The following is a 25,816-nucleotide window of genomic DNA, read 5'->3' as shown; positions in this document are numbered from 1 at the left end:
TAAGGTCGCATGTGCTGAAAGTCTCTCTCCGTTGAAGGCCTCCTGACACCGCGCCTTCTAGATATGCCATCCAGTAAGACTACCTACGATCTCCCATATCTTCTGTGGTTTGTTGTGGGCTCCAGTACTTGGCGGATGGGTATAGCCCTCAAACCGACCACTGGGCACGACCCTGCCTCGATAATGAATATCGTGTCCTGCATCTCGGTCTCATACAAAAGGTGACGACTCTTGCTGACTGCTTGCCAACAAAAAGCTCCCCATGAGATATATCCAAGGCTGGGTGCTATACGGCGAAGGATGCAGCATGGCTCTCTCCACACAAGCTGTGCCTTCTCACATGACCAAAGGCAGTGCTTAGGGGTTTCCAGAGGCTGTTGTGTGCATCGCTTACAATCTCCCTCCTTTTGCATCTGGGCAAGTCAACTTCCCACTGCAAAGCCTCCATGTGCCACCAGCCATAAGAAGTACGACACTCTCCTCGGCCTCCAGCTATCCCATAGGTGGCGCCAGAAGGTCCATTGGAAGAGCTCAGTGATGCTGTGCTCCGCCCAGTGTCTGCTACGTGACGGTGCCCAGTCCATCTCCTCCTGCATCAGTACATGTCTGCCTAGCTTGGCAATGTACTCTAGGAACTTGGGTGGCTTCTTGGCGACCGCAGAGGCCGGCCATAGCCACTCTCTTGGATCCCACTCTAGCTCATCAAGTGGTCTGCCCTCCCAGATCCAAATGCGCAACTCCCTGAGCGCCTTCCAAAAAACATAGGGGTCCAGTCGCCATGTCTTCTCCTGAAGGCCCACCACCTGAATCTGCTCCATGAGAGGGCAGCAATCCCCTCATCGTGCTACCCTCTATCAAGGGCTAGACGTCCCCTCTCCTGAATGATGAAGAAAGTCCCTTGCGGGGCACCATCCACTCTACCTGCCACCTGAAGGGGGATGCTTGCTAGCGAAAACCTAGCTGCCCATACCTCCCCGGGCTCTATCGGCTCACCTATCGGGGGAGCAAGCCACTCCGGAGGTATTGCTGTGTCTATCTTCCTTCTCCTCACCTCCACTTCTCTCTGGCAGCCTGATACTCGCTCCAACACCTCCTCGTCTGCCATCCTGTACACCTTCCGCCATGTCCTGATGGTATGGGCCGGGCCAGGCTGGCCTCCCACCCGACCCACTGGATGTGGGTGCGTTCACCTATTTGTGCCCCTTCCCGATCTTTGACTTGGGGATTCTAGATCACCGGTTGACGGTCTATTTCCTCCTGGCAGCCTGGGGGCCTTTGGATTAGGGCTTGTCGGTGGCCCTGCCACACGCAGACTAACCTGCGAAGAAAAGGTGATCTGGGGGGGGGGGTGATCTGAGCAGACCTGAAGATCCATCTCAAGGACGGCCTCCACTCCCTGCCAAGCCTCGGTCTACAGTCCTGAAGGCCCTCCTGCAATAGGACCTTCTAGGTTTGCCTGCCTAATGTGAGACGGCAAACAACTAGCTTGCCCAAGGGGGCTTTACTCTGATACTCTTGCTCGATGATCCCAAGCCCTCCCTCTAACCTATGTCGTATGATGCTCGCCCATGCCACCTTGGCCCTAGAATCCTTGGAACCATCAGACCTTGACCAAAGAAAGTTCCGCACTAGGCGGCGAAGCTGCACTACGCACAATGAGGAGAAACACCAACACAAAGCGATGTACCAGGCCGTTGCTAGGAGAACCTGGTTAACCACCAGGGCTTGTTCGGCTAGTGAGAGACGAACCGTGCTCCAGTTGGTCAGTTTTCTCCGAATAGAATCCAGGACAGGAAGAAACTGCTGGCAGGAGTGATGTCGAGTCCCACCGGGAACCCTAGGTACCGGATGGTCTATCCTCTGCTCACCCATTTGAATCCTAGGTGGACGCCCCACTCGGTGCTGGAGTTCGGGTCTGTGAGGAAACCAATGGAATTTCGCTAGTTGATTTTCGCCCCACTCCGTGCTAGAGCAGAACACGTCAAGAGCTAGCCTGACTCTCTCCAGCATCAACTCATCGTCCTCTATGTAGAGGGCTGTATCATCTGCGTACTTTGAGTCTAGCAACTCAGTCTCCTCTCTCATAGGAAGTCGCAGGCCGCGTAATCCAGATACATGTGACCTGAGGAAGTGAGACATTGCCTTTGCGTAGAGTAGAAACAGGTATGGGGCCGAGGGGCAACCTTGTCGAATCGATCTCTCTAGCCGGAACTTCTCCCATGGCCTTCCGCATATGAGTACCCTGCTGGTGGCTGATTTGTACAGGGCGGAGACCCCACGAATCCAAGCCTGGGGGAATCCCAACCTCACCATGGTGACCTCTAGGAAATCCCAGTCCACCCTGTCATAAGCTTTCTTGAAATCCAAGAGTAGTACGGCTAGTCTCTGCCCACTTTGCTGAGCCTACGCTGTCGCCTCAAAGAAGGTAAATACATTGTCAAGGATTCTCCTATCCTAGACAAAGTCTGTCTGTGTGTCATGGATGATATCTGGAAGCATGGGGCGTAGTCGCCTACCAATTATCTTTGCCAGTGCCTTATAGGCCATTGGTAAAAAGATGATTGGCCTCCGTTGGGAGAGCTCCAACCGGTCTCCCCCTTTGGGGAGAAGATTGATGAGGCCTGCTGAGAGACTCCTGGCATATGTCCTGAAGTGAAAATCTCCTGGAAGGCCCTTAGTAGGGGGTCCTTCACCACTTCCCAGTAGGTAGTGAAGAAGGCCTTAGAGAGGCCATCCTTCCCCGGGCATTTTTGCCCATCTTGTGTATGAAAGGCCTCCTCTAATTCCTTCTCTGTGAAGGGGGCTAGGAGGGAGCGTCCCATCTCCTCTGTGACAAGGGACCGGATGTGATCCCATACTTGTTGTTTATCTCTTTGCTCTCTAGTTGAAACTGTCTCCTGTTGGAAAATGTGCATGTAATAGTTGGCGGCAATCTCCATCACCTCGTCTGGGCTAGAACAGGTCGTCCCATACTAATCCCGAAGGCTGCGTATCTGCTCTCCTGCGGTGTGGGAATGGTGCATCTAGAAGAACTCCTTGTACATCGTGTGTCCCCCTTCCGCGCCTACTAGAAGGCCGCTGAGGTTCGGAATGAGAACTCTAAGCGCTTGTCTTCTAGGCCAGCAATGGCTGCTCGCGCATGCACCTCCTGTGCGTGGAGGGTGGGATCCTCTGGTGGCTCCTGTAATAATCTTTGCGTGGTTGCAAGGTCCTATTGGTGTGCTCTGTTCTCCTCCTAGCATTGCTGCCTGGTCTGTATGGTTGCCTCTTGGCAGATTCTGCTCGAGTCGGCTAGGATCCCTGCAACCTCCTGTGCTATCTGGTTCCTCCCATCCCCCACTCTGGTCCAAATCTGCTCTATTTGTCTCGTCACCTCCTCCCTCCTATAGATCGAGTCAGGGATCTGAGAAGATTGTGTGTCTAGCTGGGGCCGATGCTGGGGGATCAAGCGTTAAGAGAACCGGGCAATGATCGGACAATGTGGTGCATGCCAACCGCTCAATCTAGCCTCCATGAGAGCCTCCCTACTCTCCCACATAAAACCTATCCAGCCGCTCTAGCAGGACTCCACCTAGCCGCGTGTATCCCTAAGAGAAGTCCAACGACCTCTCCTGCCTGTGGAGGGCAGGGTCTCTCAAAGCATCGCATGCTCCCATTGCCAGTAGAAAGACCTCCCATCTCTTCTTCTCCTCCCCAGCCACGCCCTGGTAGTTTTTGCCTTTGCCCTGCTGGTCCTTCAAAGCCTCCAGGTTGTTGAAATCTCCTTCAACGATCCAGGAGTCCACCTTTGGGAGTCCATTTGCGATCTCCACCCAAAACCTGCTGCGTGCCCTAACCTCCATAGGGGCATAGACATTGAGGACTCCAATGTACGAGTCCCCAGTATCCAGTGTGATCCATAGAACCCTTCCTGCCACTATCGTCCCGTGATCTCGTACACAGGTGGTGAGAGTCGGGCCAATAGAGGTGCATACGCCTCCACTTTTGCGGTGGGCACCTATGTGGTGCTCCCAGTATGTGTGCGAGTTGCCCGGAAGTGCCTTCCCAACCCGTTGGGCTTGGGTGGGGGTGAGCTTGTGCTCTTGCAGAAGCAAGATGTCAATCCGTCTAGCAAGGGCAGGTTGCAGCTCTTGCCAAACAAGCAACTTCGTAGAACCAGGTGCCCCACTGTAGTGGAGACTATTCACATTCCAAGATGTAAGGTGTAAGCTCATGGGGAAACTTGTGACTGATCGAACAGGCATCTGTTGAGTGTGGATGCTGTTGATAAGGAGAGACTGTGAGGCATGCAAGTGTGCTTTGCCGCCGGTCTGGACGGTGAACTCTAGTCTCCCATGGTGGCCCTCGGCCGGACCATAGGGGTGATAGATGCGCCGGGTGGCACTATGAGTGCATCTATCAGCCATGCTGAGAAGCGCGACTCTGTATACTGGTAAAAATGGGCTGCTTGTGCCGGGGGCCACTCGATCACGTCCCTCGGAGCTCTCCACTCTGGGGGGGCTCTAAAGATAATGCTCAAGTGTGGGGCCTCGGCACTAGGCCACCACTTAATGTCCATCATGCAACCAGACCACTGTTGTGCAAACAGTGCTAATCCTTCATCTCCCATCCACTGGGAGATGTGATCCGCCACTCGACTCTTCAACTCCTCAATATGTGTGGTCGTCCATTCCCCTGAGTGAGAGGCCTGAAGAAAAAAGGCATAGTTTGGTCCATTTGGTGGTGCTAGTAGGTGGACCTTGCGCCTCCTTGACTTACGAACCACGAAGATTCTCACCTCTAGAGGTAGTGGGAACTATTTGTGCTCCGCAACTCTCAAGTAGGACCATGGGCCACTGCGGAAGAATTCCTGTGGCAACAGGTGTGCTTGTGTCGGGAAGGTATGGTGGGTGGCAAGGGTGGATGAGCTAGTGGCTGTGTGGGAGGGGGAAGACTGTTGGTGCGCGGAGGAGGTAGGTGTGTGTGGCTCATCACATCCTGTGGGAGGGGGGTGGGTGGGTCGGGGGGGTCACTTGAGCAGGGTGTGGATCAGGGGGGGTGCTCGGTAGGGGAGGGGGGGTGGGTCGGGGGGTCACCTGAGCAGGGTGTGGATCAGGGGGGGGGGGTGCTCGGTAGGGTGGGGGGGAAGAGGATCGAGGGATGGTGGGATGGACGGAGATTCATGATGCCGGGTGTGGGGGGGGTGGTGGCCCTAGAGAGGGGGGGTGTGGGCCAAGGTCAGTGGAGGGGGGCATGGGATGTGGGGGGGGGGGTTTTGGGTGAGGGGACTGTGGGGACTTAGGCGGGGCGGTCTGTGGCGTGGGTGCAGGATGTGGGGGGTTGCGGTCCGGCCGGGTGGGACGGACAGGGGGGTTGCACCGAAACGCGTACAAACTGTTGCATGGTGCCCAAAATCGTGGCAACGCAGGCACTGCCTTGGTTGCCCAGTCACAATGACCTGTTGCCTAAAGGAATGCCCGCCTGCCTCAATCTCTAGGAACTGTGGGGTATTCTTGACCTCTTTCACTGCCACCGATACCTTTGGGAGTCCTGCAGTTGTCATTGCATCCGCGAAAGACGCGGGAAGGAAAGTGCCGAAGAGCCGTCCAAGGTCTTCCACCAATTGGCAATACTCAATCGCCAGGCCAGGGAAAATAAGGGTGATCGGGTACCGAAGAAACGTGTTGTGGAGTGTGAACGTCTCCACAGTAAAGCCACTGTACCAAGGGACCATGTATATGACCCCTTTCGTGGATGTATATGGTGCATTGGTGAGTAACTCGTGAGCTGTGTGAAAGATGCGGGATCTAGGACATGGCAGTGAGTTATGGTGGATGGAAGCAGAAGAGTGGACTCATGATGGAGAAGACAAAGTCACTGTTTGTTACACAAATGAATTAGGTTCCAAGATTGAGACTTGGACTCGTAAACACAATCTTGTGTATGTGGACAATGACACTGACACTTTACTGAAAAGAAAAGAGTACTATCATTGCATTAAGAAAAGGAAGCAAGTACAATGCTTTATAGGAAAGTAGGAAACTGCAGTAGGCACCACTGTGCATATGGGATAGGTAAGCTTGTATGTCCTTGGCCCTGAAGCTCCATACAAAGAGGCTGTCAATGAGTGTGATTGCTGAATCTCAACACCCCTCCTCAATCACAACTAGAAAGGCAGAAAGTATGTAGAGGCTGTAATGAGAACCACCTGCAAAGTGTGGGCACACCACAAACATGGTAGACACCAGAGGCTGTCGCAGAAAAGGCTAAGTGTGGGCACCAAAAAATGATGGACATCCAGAGGCTGTAACAGGGGCCTCACAAAGTGTACAGGGACTATAATGCCAAGTTACATAAGGAGTTTACAAAGCTTATGGCAGGAAGCATTAGGGCAAGGAAATACAAGGCTTTTAAAACAGTCTATCAGAGTAATGAGAGTAGAAGGATTGATGAGTCTTGTCCTTCCGATCCTGGTGGTCTTCATCTTCATCTTCATCTTCATCTTTTGGTCCATGGTCTTCTTCTTCTTTCACAGTTGCAAGATATAGGCCTTTTGGGACCTCTTTCTAGCATGACAGAACTTCTCAGTGTGTCCGGTCCTTTTGCAGAAGTCATAGAAGAGCGGTTCCTTTTTACCTTTGTATCAGTTGTTTACATATAACATTTGTTCATCCTTTGAAGTGCTAGGCTCTTCTTTGCTTTTAAGTTTCTTTTCTTCCTCTAGCAGAGAGACTTTAATATCAACAAGTTGAGGATCAAGCATATTGGTTAGAGTGGTTGATACATTATCATAAGCAGGAGGCAGACTTTTTAACAAGACACCAATGCAAATATTTTCATCCATTTTTAGCTTTATCCCTGCAAGTTGAGTAAGCAGGCTTTCCATGTAGTTCAGATGGGATGCCAGGGATGTATGAGGCTTCATATCAAGTCGGACAAATTCAATTAATAGACCATACTTAGACGACTTTGACTGTGCACCAAATAAGGTATCCAATTTATCCCAAGTGTCATGGGACGTGTCACAGGCATCCACATGATGATGTAGCTGTCATCCAATTCCAGTTTAATGATGGCTTGTGCCTTGTCATCATTCTTTTGCCAAGTAACTGAAAGGTCCGCATCTCAAGGTTTCTTCTCTTTGCCATTGGTAATGGCCCAAAGACCCTTCTTCATCAGAATGAGCTTGATGCGGGTTTGCCAGGTGTGAAACCCGACTCCCTTGAACCGAGCATTTGGAGAGTCTTTTCCCATGTTGGATAGCTGAAGCAGCAGCAAATCAGTACCAAGATTCTTAGATGTTACAGGTGAAGGAGCAGATTACAATGTGTCAAGAGACACAAGTAATGGTAGTGTGAAAACACACTATGTAGAGACTTGATGTTGAGCTTGAATCTTCCTTGCTCATGGTCGTTGATCCTTCTTTAGTCTTCTCAGGTCCTTCCCCTCCTTGATTTGGTGTTGGGACAGTAGATCAGAGTGGGCTTTAGCTTGGTTAAGTGGCAGGAGTGAGAAAATGAGAAAAAAAATGAGCTTGGGAGATTTTGGCTATGGTGGAATTAGGGTTTCTGAGACAGGGGCCTGGTTTTTTGCAGATTGCAGGAGTTGTAGTTGATCATTTCCCAAACTTTTTATATGTATAGGAAGCTTATGTCATAGCCTTTCAAAGCCCCATGGTTGCAGCCTGGAATTCGTCGCGTGCTGGCGGCGCAGACAGTACGATCAGCAACGGCGCAGTCTGGACAGCGACGACGAATTTTTGCAATGCCAGGGCTGTCGATTGCCAATATGCCTCTGTGATGTGCCAGGAAGGAGTGTAGGGGGTCAAGGAATGATTCTCCAGAAGAGAGCTTGGGGAGATATTGCCTGGTTCAAGAGATCTAAGAGCTCAAAGGCAGGTAGGTGCAGGTTTGGCTATGGCTGCCAAACAGGGCAATGAGAAAAAAAATAGAAGATGAAGTCTTGAGCTGGATTGAGCTCAAGCTGAGCTAGATGAAAGTGAAATGGAGCTGAAGGAGTAGTGCCATGCCCGTCTGTGCTCTGATACCATGTGAAAGATGCGGGATCTAGGACATGGCAGTGAGTTATGGTGGATGGAAGGAGAAGAGTGGACTCATGATGGAGAAGACAAAGACATTGTTTGTTACACAAGTGAATTAGGTTCCAAGATTGAGACTTGGACTCGTAAACACAATCTTGTGTATGTGGACAATGACACTGACACTTTACTGAAAAGAAAAGAGTACTATCATTGCATTAAGAAAAGGAAGCAAGTACAATGCTTTATAGGAAAGTAGGAAACTGCAGTAGGCACCACTGTGCATATGGGATAGGTAAGCCTGTATGTCCTTGGCCCTGAAGCTCCATACAAAGAGGCTGTCAATGAGTGTGATTGCTAAATCTCAACAAGCTGTGTCTGCCAAGCTGATCCGGACCATGAAGATCCCTTGGCCCAATAGGGCTGCCTCCACGATTTGCGCTGTGCCGATGCACAACGTTGAATAAAGCTAGTTCCGAAGTTGGGCTCTAGCTGGGGAATGTCCTACTACCTGACCATAAATCGCTGTTTCGAGTAGCTCTAGCTCCTTAGCCTGGACGGCTAAGAGCTGCTCCTCAGAGAGGACTACGCGCAAGGTGTTTGATTGGGGGGCACTCCCAGTGTGCGCTGGCGTTTGACTAGAGGTTTCCATTGCACGTTCCTTCTGAGAGAACTAGCAATCATGTTGTGGTGCTACTTTGGGGGGGGGGGGAGGGAGTTGCTGCAGATAGAGGGAGCAACTAGAGGGTGGGGGGGATCAATGGCCCCGGGGGGGGGGGGGGGGGAAGAGAGAAACTGCTGTTTTTGATCTACCACAGACGGGTCCGGGGTTGGGGATGGGGGAATCGTGCCGGAGGGGGGATAACTGGAGCAGAAGGTAGCTTGTTTTTGGGGGGGGGGGGGAAACTGGCAGGGCGAGGGACGTGATCCCCACTGGGGGGTGGGCATGAGCAAGCGGAGAAGAAAGGGCTTGAACCAGACCGGGGGGGGGGGGGGGGGCGGGCGTGATCAGATGGAGCGGGGGGGTAGCGCCAAGTGTTGCGACGGTGTTGAGCTATACCGGGTCCTGAAACTTCCTCTTTTCTTCTGTGAGGAATATTAAGAGAGAAGCATCAAATGCATACCTTGTAAGTTGAGGCCATGGCTACCAATGTCTTCAGGTTTTTTCATAGTTGTATTCTGTTTGTGGATGGGTCCATATATTATGATCTGTCTAGTTCAGTCAGGCATGCAGGATATGTACGAGATCTATACAGTAAAATGGACTTGACAAGTACTAGTTGGAGCTTTAGAAAAGTGTATTCATGCCTGTTGTTTGGCCACTTTATGACCATTTGGCTCTTTTTCTTGACTGCTTTTCCCCATACTTGTCTCCCGTCCGTCAAGTTCTCACCTCTATGTAGCATCAAAACCTTCCTCTTTCTTTTCCTCCTCCTCTACACCTACCTTCACCTATGCCTCTCATGCTCCTCTTCTTCCTCTACCTCTCTCTTAGCACCACTTGTTGCTCTACCTCTTGTTTCTCTTCCCTTCATCTTCCTCTCTCTCTAGTTCTACCTCCACTTTCTCTACACCCTCTCTTCTCATCCCCTAGCTCTAGCTCTAGCTCGTCCTCTATCTCCTTTATTCGGCACTTAGATCTATTTGTATCATTACTTGCCTTGTTACTCTAGTTAGATGTTATATCATGGGTCATCGTGTTGAAAGCAACACGTATAAAGTTTATATATAATAGGTTAATTGGTAGTTTCGTATCACATGAAACATCCTACTTTATCGAATGAAATTTTTGTCTATGTTTGGTACTGTACTAAATAGGAACACTAGACACATTGTAAGAATTGTCCTTGAGTACCTTGAGCTTCCTATGAGATGTCCTTAAATGGAAGCTCTTGAAGTGTTGGCCTTAAATGGAGTTTTTAAGCTTAACACAAAAATTACATTGATGTTGTATCACGTGTCGTTGTCTAGAAACCAACATGTATAAAGCTTATATTTAATAGGTTAATCATTAGTTTTGTACTCATTTTTAATAATCATATACAATATCAAACTTTATCCAATAAGGTTTTTGTGTATCTTTGGTACTGGGCTAAGTGCACACGCTAGATGTATTGTAAAATTTCCCTGTCTACCTTGGTCTTACCATGATATTTCCTTTTGGCAGTGCATGAAATGCTGGTCTTAAATGGATTTCTTGTGCTTAATGCCAAAAATATGTTTTGTCATTTTGATTGTGGCATGTAACTCAGTTCTTTTCAAAGTTACTGATTGCATGGAATGCAAACTGAAATCAGGTCTCTTTTAGGATATCAAATATGAAAAGTAAACGCTTGCTTAATGAAACTAAATTCCTCGATTGCATTGAATGCAAATTGAAGAATGATATCTCTCGGGATGCTTTCTTAATGAAACTAAAGTCATTGATTGCATGGAATGCAAATTGAAAGACTAATCACTCTAGGGATATAAAGTCAAATACTAGTACTTTTCATAACTTTCATTAAGAGAATGTAGCCTTATAACAGTGATTTATGGCTCTCAATGCGATTCAATTACAGCATTATGTGAAAACCATCTGTAATCTAGACTCTGCAAGATGGTTAACTGTACCTGATACAATTCGCCACATAGAATTTTCATCTTTACCTGATCCCACGTTAGGTCATTAAAAATGTGTTTCCTTTGCACGTATCATTTCAGTGTGTTGGGGGATTTTGTTTGATGTTCCTTATCTATCTTCCTTATACACAGGTTTTTGCGGCTTATGCACACTTTTACATGGCAAACCTCACCTCTGGTTATTGATTTAAATGAAGATTTCACTCAAAAAGAGCTAAACTTTATCTTGGTATGACAATGCTCCTCTTTATTTTTTTGCTCTCCTTGATTACTTATATAGCTTGTAAAGGCTCTGCTCATAGTGACTAAAAAAATGCTATGGATTTGTGATTGTTTTTGGAGTGTACTTGTGGATAAAAAATGATCAAGTTACTAGATGGTGATAGGATTTCGTACTTAAAGGACTGTCCATGTGACATGATTTCTTTGCTTATCAAACTTGGTCACCAAAATACCTGGGCAGGAGAAAGCAATTGTATCCATTTGCTTGGAACAAATATGAAAAAAGAAGTAAAATGGTAACTAAACAGGAGTAAAGAAAGAGAAAAATGTTAGCAAGCAAACTACTATCAATACTGTTCTGCTGCTGCACTATTTGGAGCTGCCATTTGCTATTTTGAAGGTGCACATGTTTAAGGGGACTGTATGAAGCTTCTCTGGGGCTGTTAAAACTAAGCTGAAGATATGTTTCTTGCTCTTGAGAGAGACAGTGGCTGTTGGACAGCCTCTGCTAGTTGAGTGCATACAGTTGTATCTCTTTTCACTCATTCATCATTCATTCATTTGTAAGATTTGTGTTCTTGTTTGAATTCATTGTGCTTTAGTAGTGTTACTACACTCTCTTTGTGCATCCTCACATGGTATTAGAGCAGGCGCTCTTTCAAAGAGTGTTTTGCACGACTTCCACAAGCAAGTAGGTTTGCATGAGTGACACATAACTACTCACTGATGTCTAGTTACATTCATGTTGGGAGCCTATAGTGTTGAATCAGGCCTCTCCAACATTGAAGGCCCTAAAGTGGCATTAGTATCTCGATGTGGAGGACAACACATGTTGTGCTAAAAATTCATTACCTATTTATTAACTCTTTAACACAGCCCAAAAACAGTAAATTACCAATTTTCATTAAATGGGGAGTGGTTCTAGAGAGTTTTGGTGTCATACATGCGAAGCCCTAATTTGGAAGGATACTTCTGCATCTAGAAATAGACATGCTACCCACCATTCAGCCCAATACTTGTCTTGCAGTTTTCAGCCATCAGCCCTTTTCCCTTTGTCCAGCCCCCAACAATTGTTGCTATGTGGTCTATAGTTGTCATCCAGCCTCCCATTGTTGCCGTTGATCAGCTTCCATCATCTACATCAGGCCATTTTTGTTTCTTCAGCACTTTTCTTCATCAGTCTTTGCTCCCATTAGTGGTTATTGCACTCGCAATCAGTCTCCGATGGATGACACACATCGACCCCTCCCTTAGCCGGCTCCCACGAGAGCTACTGGTTGTTGGACAGCTTTGCTCTTCAGCATTCTGTACATTCTCTCTTTCATTTACAACATTCATTCATTAGAGTTCTCTCTCTTCTTTGTTTGTGTTTATGTGTTTTGAGTTTTGAGTTTTGCGTTTTACGATTAGGGTTTGAGTTTTGGATGTCTTTATCTGGGTGTTTGTGTTTTAGTCATGGTTGTACATTTTGTGTTTCCTCAGTGTAAACCCTAGTATATCTTCACAACACATCGTCTTTGTCCTTTTCTCCCCCCACTCTTACTTCTCTAAATTTTAAGTGGATAATGATTGGGGAGTTAGTTGTAGACATTCAAAGAGGTGGCACAAATGTACTACTCAACATAAGCCTTCATCTTCTTCAGCACATGCTATTGCTAACTTACTTATAGGCATGCTAGAGGCAGAAGCATACGAGTCATGGCATTTAGTTGTTGAGGTTTCGGGCCTTGCTGTCGGTTTAGAAGAAGCCATTTTCTTGGAATATTACTGACCCCATGTCTTTATCATGGCTAGGCATATATGACTTGAAACTTCTCACTGTTGCTTTTTTGCTCTATGGAAACCGGCTGTGAGTCAATTGAGACCCATATCGGTATCAATAGGTAAACATGAATAGAGGGGGTTCTAGATGTAGAAGAACGGAAACAAATACACTTGTAATTATATATTTTTTTCATTTTGAGAATGGGTTTTATGTCATTGAACTCAAATCTTACCCATCTCTCTATTATGAGACTTGTATGTAGGTGTTCTTTCTCTTGCCTTTAGCATCACCTTTTTTTTTCCCCTAGGTTAGCTCTGATCCCTCATATCTAGGTGTTAGGCCTTCTCATAGCTGTCAGGTACGAAAGGTACGATATGGTAATGTACCATAAAATATAGTATGAAATGGTGCCCTAAGATTTTATAAGGTACGGCACAATATTAGTACGAAAAAAATAACTTGATTATTTTGGATTAAAGATAATAGAATAGATATTTCAAGTCTAAATAGCAATGTTATTAGAGTATATAAGATGCGTACTTGAGGGTAACATGCCAAAACCTAATGTTACATGCACAACATGCACTACTTCTACCAACAACTTATAACTACATAGATAGGAGTGGATACATCATATATGCATGTTTATACAAATAAGAGAAGTGTGGGCTTGAGAGAGAGAAGGTTGAGAGAAATTGTTTGAATCTCCAATAACCTAATCTCATGGGAGAATCATATTAATATAAGTAGCATTTAGCTCGTCCCAAAGTGCAGTTCGAATGGGAAAGATGTATCCATTAAGTTGGTACCTTATGGTACTAATATGTAAGGTAGGGTACCTAAAGTATGGTATAGTATGAAACCTTTCGTACGTGGTACTAGTGCAACTATGGTTGAGAGAGAGAGAGAGAGAGAGAGAGAGAGAGAGAGAGAGAGAGAGAGAGGCTCGGGGAAAAGAAATAAGAAAGAAAGAAGGAAAAAAAAAGAAAGGAGAAAGAAAAGAAGAAAGTTGTAGCCTTGAAGGAGAGTGGCCAACAAGTGCCTATTTTTTCGTACTAAATCATATGGATACGTACCGTACCATACCGTATAGATTAGTACGTACTACGTACAGAGACAACCTTGGGCCTTCTTTAAGGTTTCTTTCTTATGCTCACATGGGCGCCCTTTAGTGTTGTGTGATTGCGTTTAGTGAGTGAGGATTAGATACCACACTTACATCTTCATCTTCAGGTCCAATTCCTTGTTTTCGTAGCGCCAAGGTTTAGGATGTTTTTTTCGCACTTCTAGGCTTGGTTTCTTTTCCCCAGGTTAGCTTAGATCCCTCCTATCTAGGTCCTTAGCCTTCTTTAGGCTTTTTCAATTTACTCAAGTAATGCCACTTTGCACCCTTGTACTTGTGAGAGTGCACAAATGAATCACACGAACAATGGACGAAGAGGATGTAGGGACCGGTTAAACACGGAGATTGAGACAGACTGTCGTTGCGTGCGGTGAGAGACAGAGAAAGTGAGAGAGAGCAGAGTAGAGAGCGAGTATGCTTTCAGGTACAATGATGAGAGTGTACCTTTAGGTTTTTAGATAGATATACTTGTGTAAGTACAAGTGCTAAGGGTGTGTTCACACCCGAGCACATTTAAAAGACACAAGGTCTTTATTCCCAACAACCTCCCACCTAAAGACAATGTGCCTTAAGAGGAGAAAAGAATTAGCTAAGTCTAGGTATGTACAAAGCTGAAATAATATATCTATCCAACTCCCATCATCTATCGGCAATGAGCAAACCGCTCTGCTGGAAGACCCTTCGTAAGAAGGTTTGCAGGGTTATCATCTGTATGCACTTTGACAAGCTCAATGCTCTTGTTGTCAAGTACATCTCTAATGAAATGGTACTTCACCTGTATGTGCTTTGTCTTTGCATGAAAGATAGGATTCCGTGCTAGCATGATAGCACTCTGATTATCACAATGGAGAACAGGTAACTCTGTGATGCCAAGCTCTCCCACCAGACGTGAAAGCCATAAAGTCTCCTGGCATGTCTCAGTGGCAGTCACATACTTTGCCTCTATAGTAGATAATGCAACATACTTTTGTAGCTCGAAGATCCAAGAGACTGCTCCTCCTGTGAAAGTAAACACATACCCAGAAGTGGACTTCCTGCAGTCCGCATGACCAGCATAGTCTGCATCCGTAAAGCCAATAACAGATGCCTTCTGCTTTCCAAAGCAGATGCACAACTCCTTTGTGCCTTTGAGGTATCTCATAATACCTTTCATTGCATCCCAATGCTTCTTGCTAGTGGTTGCCATGTATCTGCTAACCACTCCCCACTGCAAAGGCAATGTTAGGATGTGTAGCAACCATAACATACATCAAATTGCCAACTGCTAAAGCATATGGTATCTTGGCCATTTCAGCCTTCTTATCATCAGATATAGGGCTGTCCTCTGCACTAAGTTTCATATATGGAGGCAATGGAACCCGAATTGTTTCCCCCCCTCCATATTGAAACGCTACAAAACTTTGGAGATATACTCTTGTTGAGATAGATAGAGTAAGCCTTTTGATCTATCTCTGAGTATTTGCATGCCAAGAATGTGATTTGCATCACCAAGATCCTTCACGTCAAAGCTGCCATGAAGACTTTGGTTCAATGAATCCAACGCATGAGTATTCCTGCCAGCTATCAGCATGTCATCAACATACAAAACCAAGATAATCAGGCTGGCATCTACTGCCTTCTTGGTGTACAAGCAGTGATCCACTTGACTTCTATGAAAGCCTTTGGACTGCATGAATGTATCAAACTTATGATATCATTCTCTTGGTGCTTGTTTCAGCCCATACAAACTCCTTTTGAGTTTACGTACCATTTTTTCTTTTCCTTGTTCAACAAACCCTTCAAGTTGCTGCATATATATGTCTTCATGCAGATCACCATGTAAAAACGCAGTCTTTAAATCCATTCGTATGAGCTCCATATCCTCAACTGCAACCAAGCTCAAAATGGTTCTCAATGTAGTCATCCTGACTACAGGAGAGAAAATCTCATCAAAGTCAATTCCATGCTCATGCTTGTATCCCTTTGCAACCAATCTTGCTTTGTACTTTGGTGAGGAACCAGAAGTGACCTTCATCTTGTAAAACCATTTGCATGGAAGGGTTTTCTGCCCCTAAGGCAATTGCACCAAGTCCCAAGTCCCATTTTTTTCAAGAGATTCCATCTCTGACAGCATGGCTTTGTACCATTTCTTGCTTTCTTGTCTATCCATTGCTTCCTTGAAGTAAGACGGTTCACCACGTCTGTCAACATGACATAATCAGCCACATTAATTGCACTAGGGACAAACCTGTCAGGTTGTCTAGTAGCCCTAGACGATCTCCTAACCCAACGGTCATTGTTTGCTGGCTGTTCGTGCAAATTTCCATTTTCAGCATGCTGTCTTGGCATTTCAGCCTAATCATGCATTTTCCTAAGATATGGTGACAAAGGTGAAATGGGGTATAGATTGTCGGATCTCGAGGAAAGGAAAGTAGTACGCAGCAATGACGTTATCTTTAGGAAGATCGCATGCACAAATAGCCCGAAAAGATTGAGGAGGTCCGTAGGGTTGTATTCCTCGAAGATATACATTTTGGACAGCAAAATGTGCCCATTGTACAGCAGCAAATACCTGTTGTAAATGAACCTGCAAATGGAGGGAAAAGGAAGACGTAAGAGACTATGTCACTCATGTGTGTAGCCTCTTCAAGAGGATTCGGGCCAATGAGCGACCTAACGAGAAGGTTGTGTCTACTGTGTTTATAAATGGAATTCGAAGCGAGGAGCTCTACAAGGCCTTTGCTAGTAACTCCACCCTACACAGAGATGTGTTAGCTAGAGTTTTTGCAGAGGTAATAAGGGTGGACGATCAGTTTAGGGAGCGAAGCATGAGGAACTCCAGTCGGGATAGTACAAGCTAGAGAGCTCCAGAGCAGACAACAGCTTTGGGAGACAGAGAGAACTCTAGCATACGGGATAAGGGAAAAGGTGTTGACCAAGGCCAGGAGTTGGCTGAGGTAAGAATGGAGCTTGCACGATTGCAAGAACAGATGAGGAAGCTTGCGCGGTCTCATGTGCAGTGTATACACTGTGGTGGAAACCACCTCCCAGCCGAGTGTCAAGATCCTAGATCTAGGCTGTGCTCGAACTGTGGTAGGTTCGGTCATGATGCATTGCATTGTAGATTGCCCAGGAGATTCCCATATGCGCAGCAATACAACCCTCCATACTTCGGTAACAAGCCACCTAGCCTCTTTGGCAGGGGAGCCCAGTTGGCGCTTCCAGCACCAAATGATGCAAGACCGGCCATTCCTAGGCTAGAGATTAACCCAACAGGCATATCCAGACCACCAGGGCCCTATGTAACCCAACCACCGAGTGACGCTCCTGTTCACTATGTGGAAGAACCTAGTGAAGAGGAAACCTATGTGAACCCATACATCTTCTATGACGAGGAAGGCAATCCAGTCCTGATGGACTATCGACCAGTACCGGTAATGGCGGTGGGCAGGGGAAGAGGTAGAGGCTTTGGAGGAGCAAGTCAAGATCCAATCTCATGCTGGACTTGCGGTTACCCAAGCCATATTTCATCACGTTGCCTGGAAAGGGAATAGGCAAACAAGGACAAAGGTGACCTTCGATGCATCGAGTGTGGGATCACACACCTATTTCCTGACTGTCCTAGATGGAAGCCATCTGCTAGTTCTGCCAACGTGCCCTCCGTACCCTTGGGACTATTTGGTGTGGAGACCTTTGGCAGTGAGGATACACCCATTCCACTGTAGGTCATGACGCGAGCGCAGATAAAATGAACAGACATCTCGTTGCCTGGGTCAAGTAACCTGGATGCAGCCTCGCTAGGAAAGAGGGGTCACTGATGCCGAGGCAGAGACCTCAGCTCCTAAGACATCAAAACTAGGGAGTGCCAAGGTGGGGGAGTACCCCCATCCCAGACGGCAACTCAAGGCTATAGCCAAAGTTGAGGAGTGTGTTAAGGATGCCCAGAAACAGCTTAAAGATATAGAACCCATACTGGAAGACTGAATGGAAGATCTCTCTAGTGTGAGTACACCCGCTTCGCCATCGCGACCTCAATCGGGGAACGCACCCCACCACGAGAGATGCCACAGAGGCAAGACCAAGGAGAAGCTTGTCAACAAGCTAACCAGGACATATGGCCAAAGAATGGTGACCAAGGAGGAAGCCAACCACCCAACAACCTCCTCACCACTTTAGTAACCACCCCAGTAACCGTGAGCCTGGAAGATTTGCTTCGGCAACACCCTCCCTTATGGCAAGAATTAAGGCACTGGGTGGAGGGAAAAGGGGAGCATACTGCCGCTGACTTGCAAGAGCAGGACGTAGTTACGCAGATTCCAAGCCTAACGCTACACTCGGCTCCAAGGTCACTGCACGTCAACGCTTTTTGGGAAGGCACGGAGATGTATGCAGTCCTACCTATCTTAGCCATGGGGAACGCAACACGAAAAGGAATTGTAGATACAGACACCGGGATCAGTGTCTTGAGCCACGTAATTCTACAGGCTTGGGGAAACCGACCTGTGGAAGCGGCTAGGTTCAATGTTACATTGGCCAACAGAATAAAGGTCAGACCATTCAGGTTCCTAAAGAGTCGGTCAATGAAGGTTGCAGGAGTGCAGTTTTCTGTGAACTTCATTGTCATGAAGGGAGTGAACTGTGACGTACTGCTAGGCCGACCCTAGATGAGGAACGCGGGAGTTATTGAGGATTGGGGGAACAATCTCATCTTCTTGGGGAATAGAACAGAAGCGGTGAGGGTTGAGATGGACACCCGGAAGACTACCCCAGCCGACCTCGATGCAATTTCAACCATGCTAAAAGGTGATGCACAGGCAAGCAAACCCTATGGGTCATGGACCAAGTATATCCCTTGCCCTGAGGACGAGCGGGATTGGATGCATGTCTTGGCAACCGTTGACCTACCGTTCTCAGATGAGAAAGAGTTGTATAGGCAAGTTGCTAAATCACTAAGCATGCCAGCAAAGGAGCCCATCGTACCACTTTGTATGATGGCAGGAAGCTCACGTGACCCAGGGAAACCAGTCTCGTTCCATATCTCCACCAACAAGCTCGAGCTTCAGGAAATGAGAGGTCTGAAACATGGCCCCTCACCCCCTCCTCTATCTGTGCCATCGTCTAGCCTCCGGAAATGAGAGGTCTGAAAGGGGAAAGCATAGTTTGGTCCATCCAATGGTGCTAGTAAATGGACCTTGCCGCTCCTTGATTTGTGAACCACAAAGATCCCCACCTCCAAAGGTTGTGGAAACTCTCCTCGCTTCGTAGCTCTCAAATAAGACCACGGACCATTGCGGAAAAACTCCTGGGGGATCAATTGCTCCTATTGAGGTAAAGTCTGACGAGCGGTTGGACCAGATGAGTTGGTGCTTGTGTGGGGAGGGGAAGGGCTGGGCTGTTGGCGAGGAGAAGATATGGGCGTGTGAGGCTCGTCACCCCATGTGGGAAGGGAGGGAATGGATTGGGGGGGAGACACATGTACTGGGTGAAGATTTGGGGGCTGATTGACGGGGGAGATGGTGGGGTGGTGGGGTGATCGGAAGTATGAGGCGAGTGTGAGGGGGGGCGAGTGGTCTCGAAAGGGGGATGCTATGGGATAGGGTCGGGGGGCACATGGGGGCTCGCGGATCTCCGGTGGGTGGGGTTTGAGATGCCTTGGTGGGTGGTGGGGGTGAAGGCTTGTGATCTTGCTGGGTGGGAGGAGCACGGGGGGTGTTGCGGGGTGTTCTGTTGGGGGCCCGTCACCCGCCCTCCTGCTCTTTGCTACTGTGGCTGTGTCTTAGGGGCTTGCTGAGTCCCCCCTTGCCGTCTCCCTCTCTGTTGCCATTGGACTTGTGTAAGACCATCAATATCCACTTGAGGTTCTGCCGGTTGAGCCGCCTTGGCTTTGAAACACGTGCAATGTACTACTTGATGCCCAAAGTCATGGCATCACAGGCACTGGCCAAGTTGCCCTGTCACAATAACCTGCTGCTTGAAAGGGTGTTTGCTTGCCTCAATCTTGAGAAACTTAGGTATGCTCTTTGTGTTTTTCACAACCACCCGTACCTTCGGGACTCCTATGGTTGTCACTGCATCCGCGAAGGACCGGGTGTCTAGGAAACCTGATGTGGAGCGCGAACTACTCTACTATGAAGCTACTATAGCAGGGAACCATATAGATGACCCCCTTCGTGGAGGCATAAGGTGAACTATCCACTAGCTCACAGGTTGTATCCACGAAGGTGAGTCGAACCATGAAGATGCCCTAACCCATGAGAACTGCCTCCGCAATCTGCGTTGTGCCAATGCATAGCGTGGAGTGAAGTCAATCCCGAAGCTGTGCCTTGGATGGAGAGTGTTCTACGACCTTGTTGTTTCTTTCAGTTCCAGCTTTGTGGTACGGACGGAAAGGAGCTGTGGCTCAGAAAGGACAACACACAAGGTGTTTGACTAGGGGGCAGTCGTAGAACGCACCGGTGTCTGACCAGAGGTTTCTATTGCACGTCATTGTCGAGGGCTACCAATCTAGCTGCTGTGATACTGGGGGGAATGTTGTTGCAGATGGAGGAGCAATGATTGCTAGTGTTATGAACATGCAGCATAGGATGGAGGCACCAGAGCAGGTGGAGTGGGGAGGTCTTTTTGTGCGTGAGGCAGAGGACGGAACCGCCACAGCATGTCGATGATTGTTGACGCAGAGGAGCCTGATGGGACCCTGATGCGATGGCGCAAGCACACTCGGGTGGTGGCAAGCAGGAGAGGCACGGGCAGGCAGGCGCGAGCAGATCTGTGAGTGGGGCGGAGCACTTGCGGGTGTGGCAGTCGGGTGGTGCCGCGGGCACAGAGACAGGCTTGATATTGGCGGCCAGTTGGGCAAGAGAGGCATGATGCGAACGGGCCAGATGGGCGAGTTGGGTGCGACGAGGAGCCGAAGCAAGTATCTAATTGCTTACTATATTTAGGGTTACATATGGTTCACCTAGGGGCATCAAACCATACTTATTCCATGCTTCCATACCAGTATGTGTATGTGGTATGCTAATGCTTGAAAGAAAACTATGGATAGGACCACAATACACGTAATATTCCCGCTGTATTGAATTTTGATTTCTTCGGAGTCATGCACTCCATTGTGCTGTTGGAACTCTTGAGGCACAAGTATAGGACAATATGATGAGTTCCAGGAATCAGGATGGAGAGGGAGAGGAGCTGGAACTTGTTTGTGAGGGATGAGGTTAAGGTATTGTCAGGGAAGGTCGATGGGAGGGAAGGGACTGGAACTTTAAGGCCAGGGAGAAGGGGGGATAGGCCGAGGGATGGGCGACAAAGGCCCAATAACCAGGTAGGAAGTGATCAATCACTATTGTTGCACTTAGGTCTGATGTGTTCCTGTATGTTCTTTCAAACTGCTTGATCTCTGCAAGATATCACTGTAGGCTTTAGTCAAACACTGATGAAACTCAGAATGCGTGATAAATTCAACTGGTCAATCATCCTTGGATCTAAATTTGAGTTCATTAGGTAGCAAGGTTCTCAAGTTCTACTTATTTGTTTTGAGCTGTGGTGTTCAGCTTCATCTGTACTGGTCAGTTGCGGAAAATATATGGCTCCATCTTATCTTTCAACCAGAAAGGATGCATTCTCTTATCAGTTTATGACTTATCTTAGCTTTATGTATGTTTTCAACTTTGTACTTTATACCTGAGATAAAAGTGACACGACTTTAAAGGTGGACAGTTGTGAATATGAAGGGAGATTATAGGTGGTACTCTTGTATTTCTGGATTTTTGGACTCTTTACTGGTGTTCTTACTCTTTATCACTGTTGTCAAGCTTGTCGTTCCTAGGAGATATAATAATATTAATCAGTGAAAAGGACACGGGCAAGCTGTTTTGTAAGAGGGGAAGGGCAGAAAGTTTTGTCTTCATTATGCTACGATTGGTTCGGAGACAGTTGCAGCACAATTTATCTTCATTATGTTTTGATTGTCTGAGAGACAGTTGGGTTGTTCCAAAGTTTGGTGGCACACATGTATATGACCTTTAACTTGCAGCTTGTGTCTGAGTAGGATGAGTTCCACCGTACTAGGAAATCAAGTTCATCAAATGGACAGGAGACCACCAGTGAAGGTGGTCCAGCAATGTTTATTGCTACTCCCTATGATCTGAGATCTCAGACCTGGACTGAACAAACACCTAGTTATTCGGTGAGATGCAGTATTTTCCTCTTCAAATTCCTACTTAACCTATATACTGGACTCATGAAAAAACCTTGCCATTTCAGGGACTGAAGAGGCTTGTCCCTTATGCAAAGACTTCTGCTGATCTCTTGAGTAGATTGATGAAAGGCGAGGTCCCTGAAAGATGGCCTGTAAGACCCTTTTTCTCTTTGAAAGGTTTTATTCCAATAGTTTGTTTGGTTTTGCAGTTCAGTTTTAACCAATTAAATATCTGAACAATCCAAGTGCTTTTGCAATTGTGTTCCACTGATAAAGTAATTAAATGGGCTAATGATAAGCTAAATTTGTACATGTTTGCACACATTAGGATAGCTGTTTTATGGCTCAATTCAATTAAGCAAGCAGGCCCATTTCTAGCAACAAGTGTCTATCTGCACAGCTAGGGAATTGCCATTTTGAGGACATTTTGTTGTCCTATTTAGAAGCATTTACGGGATTCTGGGTTTTTCATGCAGTCTTTGTTTCGTACACCATTAAAGTTATATGACATCTTATTGAGGATTTATCCAAATAAGCTGGGTCATCCTGCAAGAATACTTTTTCCTCCGGACATTAACATACCTGGTTAGTGTTATCTCTCGTCAACAGACCTGTTTAGTGTTCTCTCTTTTGTGGTTTTATACACTTTTTCCTTTTGCTGCCTTACTGTCTCTGTTTGTTTGCATTACTTCTGCAGCATCGGTAGTTGTTAAAGCCTCGAAGGATGACTACATTGCGTGGCTTTCTCCTTCTGCGCTGCTTCATGGGCAACTGGATGCTGAAAAACACCTATTAGTTGGATTTGATCCAACTCTTTGTTTAATACAGGATCTGAAGGTTTGTAAAATTTAAAACTAGAGCATTCTAAGTCCTCATCTCTGACTGTTGAGTGAGCTTGAATGTTTTGTTACTTAACAATCAGTTAGCTTGTGTTGTTTTTAACAGGCAAGGTTTGGTGTACTATTTGATTATTGGTATGATTCTTATGGAAGTGGAGTTATAGGCTTGTCTCTCTCTTCTACACGCTCTCAGGTAATGGTGAAGTCCATAGATTAATACAACATGAGTTTTTCTATCTGGCTGACCCAACTAACTCTGTAAAATGGGAAGATACAAAGTTAGTTGGGTCCCATCTAGACTGAAATGCTTTTCTATAACTGAGTCCTGGCTTTGTTTGCAGGGTTCAGCTAAAAAGAGAAAAAGACTGGATGAAATGTCTGAAAAACACAGTCTTCTCATTGAACTGGGTGAGCTAGGTGAAGGCTTCATAGAGAGTGTGCATGCCAGTAATGACATATGCTGATGGGACTATTTTGGCATGCTTTTGACGTGTAACGTCATTCAAGGTTTTCTTCAATGAATTCCAATGTGGAAGAACTGCTTTTTCCATGTTTCCCCTAATTACAATGGAAGGAGAGCATCTTGATGAACAACTTTTGTATGCTTGTGTCAACGAATGATTCTTGAGGCAATGTCAATGCTGCTTACTAATTCTACTAAGGAATTTTGTAAATCAAAGAGTCTTCAAGCCAGGGCGAGAATTTTGGTTGTTTGGGCGCTTCAGAATTTCAAAAGTTATGGTTCCTGATTGCAATATCATCTCCTAGTATAGGTAGGGACAGTTAGCTGCTTTGCAGTCTTGATGAGGCCCTCGATAGCTGGCTCCTCATACTATGCGTGTGATTAAATCTAGCTGTGCATTCAATCTTTTGGGAGGGTACCATGAATGAGAATTGATGGTGAACTATTAAGCCCAGGCCCCAACTTTTACTGAATTTTTGAGGTCCTTATATAGCTTACAGACATTATGCATAGTCCAATACAATCTTGACGTCTTTGAATATTTCACAGATGGTTGAATCTATCAACACACTAGTCTTTCTCTAGTAATGGCTTGATGAGCTATTCTAATCCACCTGAACTGGTGACTAACCATTTTTTTGACTTTTTATGGGTACTTGGAATGTTATGATTTTGGATATGTCAAAAACATACCTCCCAAATATTGAAATCATTCTGTACGAATCAAAACCTTGTACTGATCCTTTGCTTATTGTTTTCTTGTGAGAGAGTTTCCGAACTGTCTTATTCTGTAAGGGTGTAGTGGAGACCCAATTTTCTTTGGCAATCTGTGGGGGAGGTATGTGCTCTGTTAATGCTATTAGAAACGGAGGATGTAAAACCTACTTATGATAAAACTGGCTGACTGTATTTCTGGGACTGCAGAAAAGATATTGTAAATGCCTTCTTTAATTTAACAAAATCTGATAATAGAGATGTAGTTGTGGAACCCCTCATGAGGTTGCTACCTGTGTATTTCATAAAGGTCAAAAGTAAAACTTTCCCAAATGCTGAGGCCCTTGCAAATGCCCAGTATGCTCTGTACCTATGGACACCAAGTATTATGCAAAGATGATCTAAATGGTAATGAATCAGGTGTAATCCAAGTGAATCCCCTTCCACAAATGATACGCTAAGAGTCATACATTCATTTGACAAAATGCCTTGCAGTATCAGCTTCTTAAGGGATTATTTTTTAGTGGTACATAAATCGCATCACTGTAAGGCACTAGGTAATACATTAAGAATGTTTTCTTGAATTCTTGCATGGCGTCTAAGCTTGGTCCATATGTGAGGCTTACCATTTCTTTAATAAATAATTTAGTTAAAGGTAAATCACAAATACATCTTGCTTAGGCCATGTGAGGCCTTGGTAGCGAGTGTGAGTGGGCGTTTTCTTGTGCACATAATACCAAAAACATGTCACATTCAAAGTTCTTATTGACAAACAATAAATGGAAGTTGCAGCTTTGAGTTGCACTTTGGACCACAATTCTTATTGACAATCTACAAATAAAGAGCCCGAGTCTTTCATAGTGGGTAATTTGCTTCACTTAGTAAGAGCCCTTTACATGAACATGTAGTGGCTCGTTGTGCAACCCAATGATTCAAAAGTTGGAAATTAATGAAAGAAAGTCACCAGCATGCTCCTTAGTAGTGAGGTATGTTGACGCTTGCTAAAGTAGTGTGTCTTGCAAGGGATGAGCGAGGTTCACTATAGAAGTGTATTTTATAGAGCCACTCTCCATTATCCAATAATAATTCAACATTCCAAAATGAATTGAAGAAAGTCTAAAACTGAAGCTTATCAGACTTCTTTGTAGTGATGAATGATGGCACACTTGACAATATGCAGAATTTGACGTGTTGCATGTTCTGTTTGCTTGCTTATTGAAGATTCATGACAAGGACTCAGCACACTAACCAGAAGCGTACAGGTGCACAAAACAGAAGCATTGGGAAGACGGACAAGCATTCTTGACACCCATTTTGATATTCTGCATATTGTTATTGTGATTTGTAGATGTATCGTCTATTTCAGTTATATGACTGTGGTTGTAACTTGTATTTGTTTTGAATGTTGTTGCAAGTTACTAGTAGCAAGGGCAGTTGTTGATGGGAAAGATCCATTTGTTATAGGAATTGGTGGTGTTTACAAAGTAAAACATGCACCTTTCCAAACTGTAGATGGTGTAGGTATATTGATTGTTTGCATTTGGTTGTTTAGGATTGATAAGATTTGATCTCCAATAGGTGAAACCCCATCTATTGCAATGGGTTTTTAGCTCTTTCTATAATTTTGTTAATGCACTAGTTTCTCATATGTTAGGTTTGTAAATTCCACCTTTGGTAGGTGAAACTCCATCTATTCCAATGGGTTTTAGTTCTATCTATACTTTTGTTAATGCACTAGTTTCTCATATGTTAGGTTTGTATATTGCGTTTGACTTATTTGAATTTCAAATGTCGAGTGTAATCTAAGCTTGCTAATCTAACTTTGTTAATATGTTGTATCCTCATTTTTTTTGCACATACAATGTAGACCGTTAG

At 45.9% G+C, this 25,816-nt stretch overlaps 1 protein-coding gene across 3 annotated transcripts in view; it reads left to right on the top strand.

Moving 5' to 3' along the window:
- LOC148022150 (nucleolar protein) overlaps positions 1-23,933 on the top strand; it is a 106,740-nt gene extending 82,807 nt beyond the window's left edge. The window contains exons 18-24 of one of the 3 annotated variants that reach the window (XM_087697791.1): positions 10,772-10,868; positions 21,776-21,913; positions 21,991-22,077; positions 22,402-22,510; positions 22,623-22,762; positions 22,871-22,957; positions 23,106-23,933. In XM_087697791.1, coding sequence (XP_087553917.1) covers positions 10,772-10,868; positions 21,776-21,913; positions 21,991-22,077; positions 22,402-22,510; positions 22,623-22,762; positions 22,871-22,957; positions 23,106-23,228 — 781 coding nt within the window. In that variant the 3' untranslated portion in view covers positions 23,229-23,933. The remainder of the gene's footprint in view (positions 1-10,771; positions 10,869-21,775; positions 21,914-21,990; positions 22,078-22,401; positions 22,511-22,622; positions 22,763-22,870; positions 22,958-23,105) is intronic. The other 2 variants (XM_087697790.1, XM_087697792.1) reach the window with 2 other exon arrangements.
- The last annotated feature ends 1,883 nt before the right edge of the window (positions 23,934-25,816 follow it).

Source organism: Lygodium microphyllum, chromosome 17, assembly GCF_053477565.2.
Source record: "Lygodium microphyllum isolate KBCC chromosome 17, Lygodium_microphyllum_v1.1.10, whole genome shotgun sequence".
Classification (NCBI taxonomy): domain Eukaryota; kingdom Viridiplantae; phylum Streptophyta; class Polypodiopsida; order Schizaeales; family Lygodiaceae; genus Lygodium; species Lygodium microphyllum.
The sequence above is the reverse complement of the archived record's forward strand: the minus strand, read 5'-3'. Positions and strand labels throughout refer to the sequence as shown.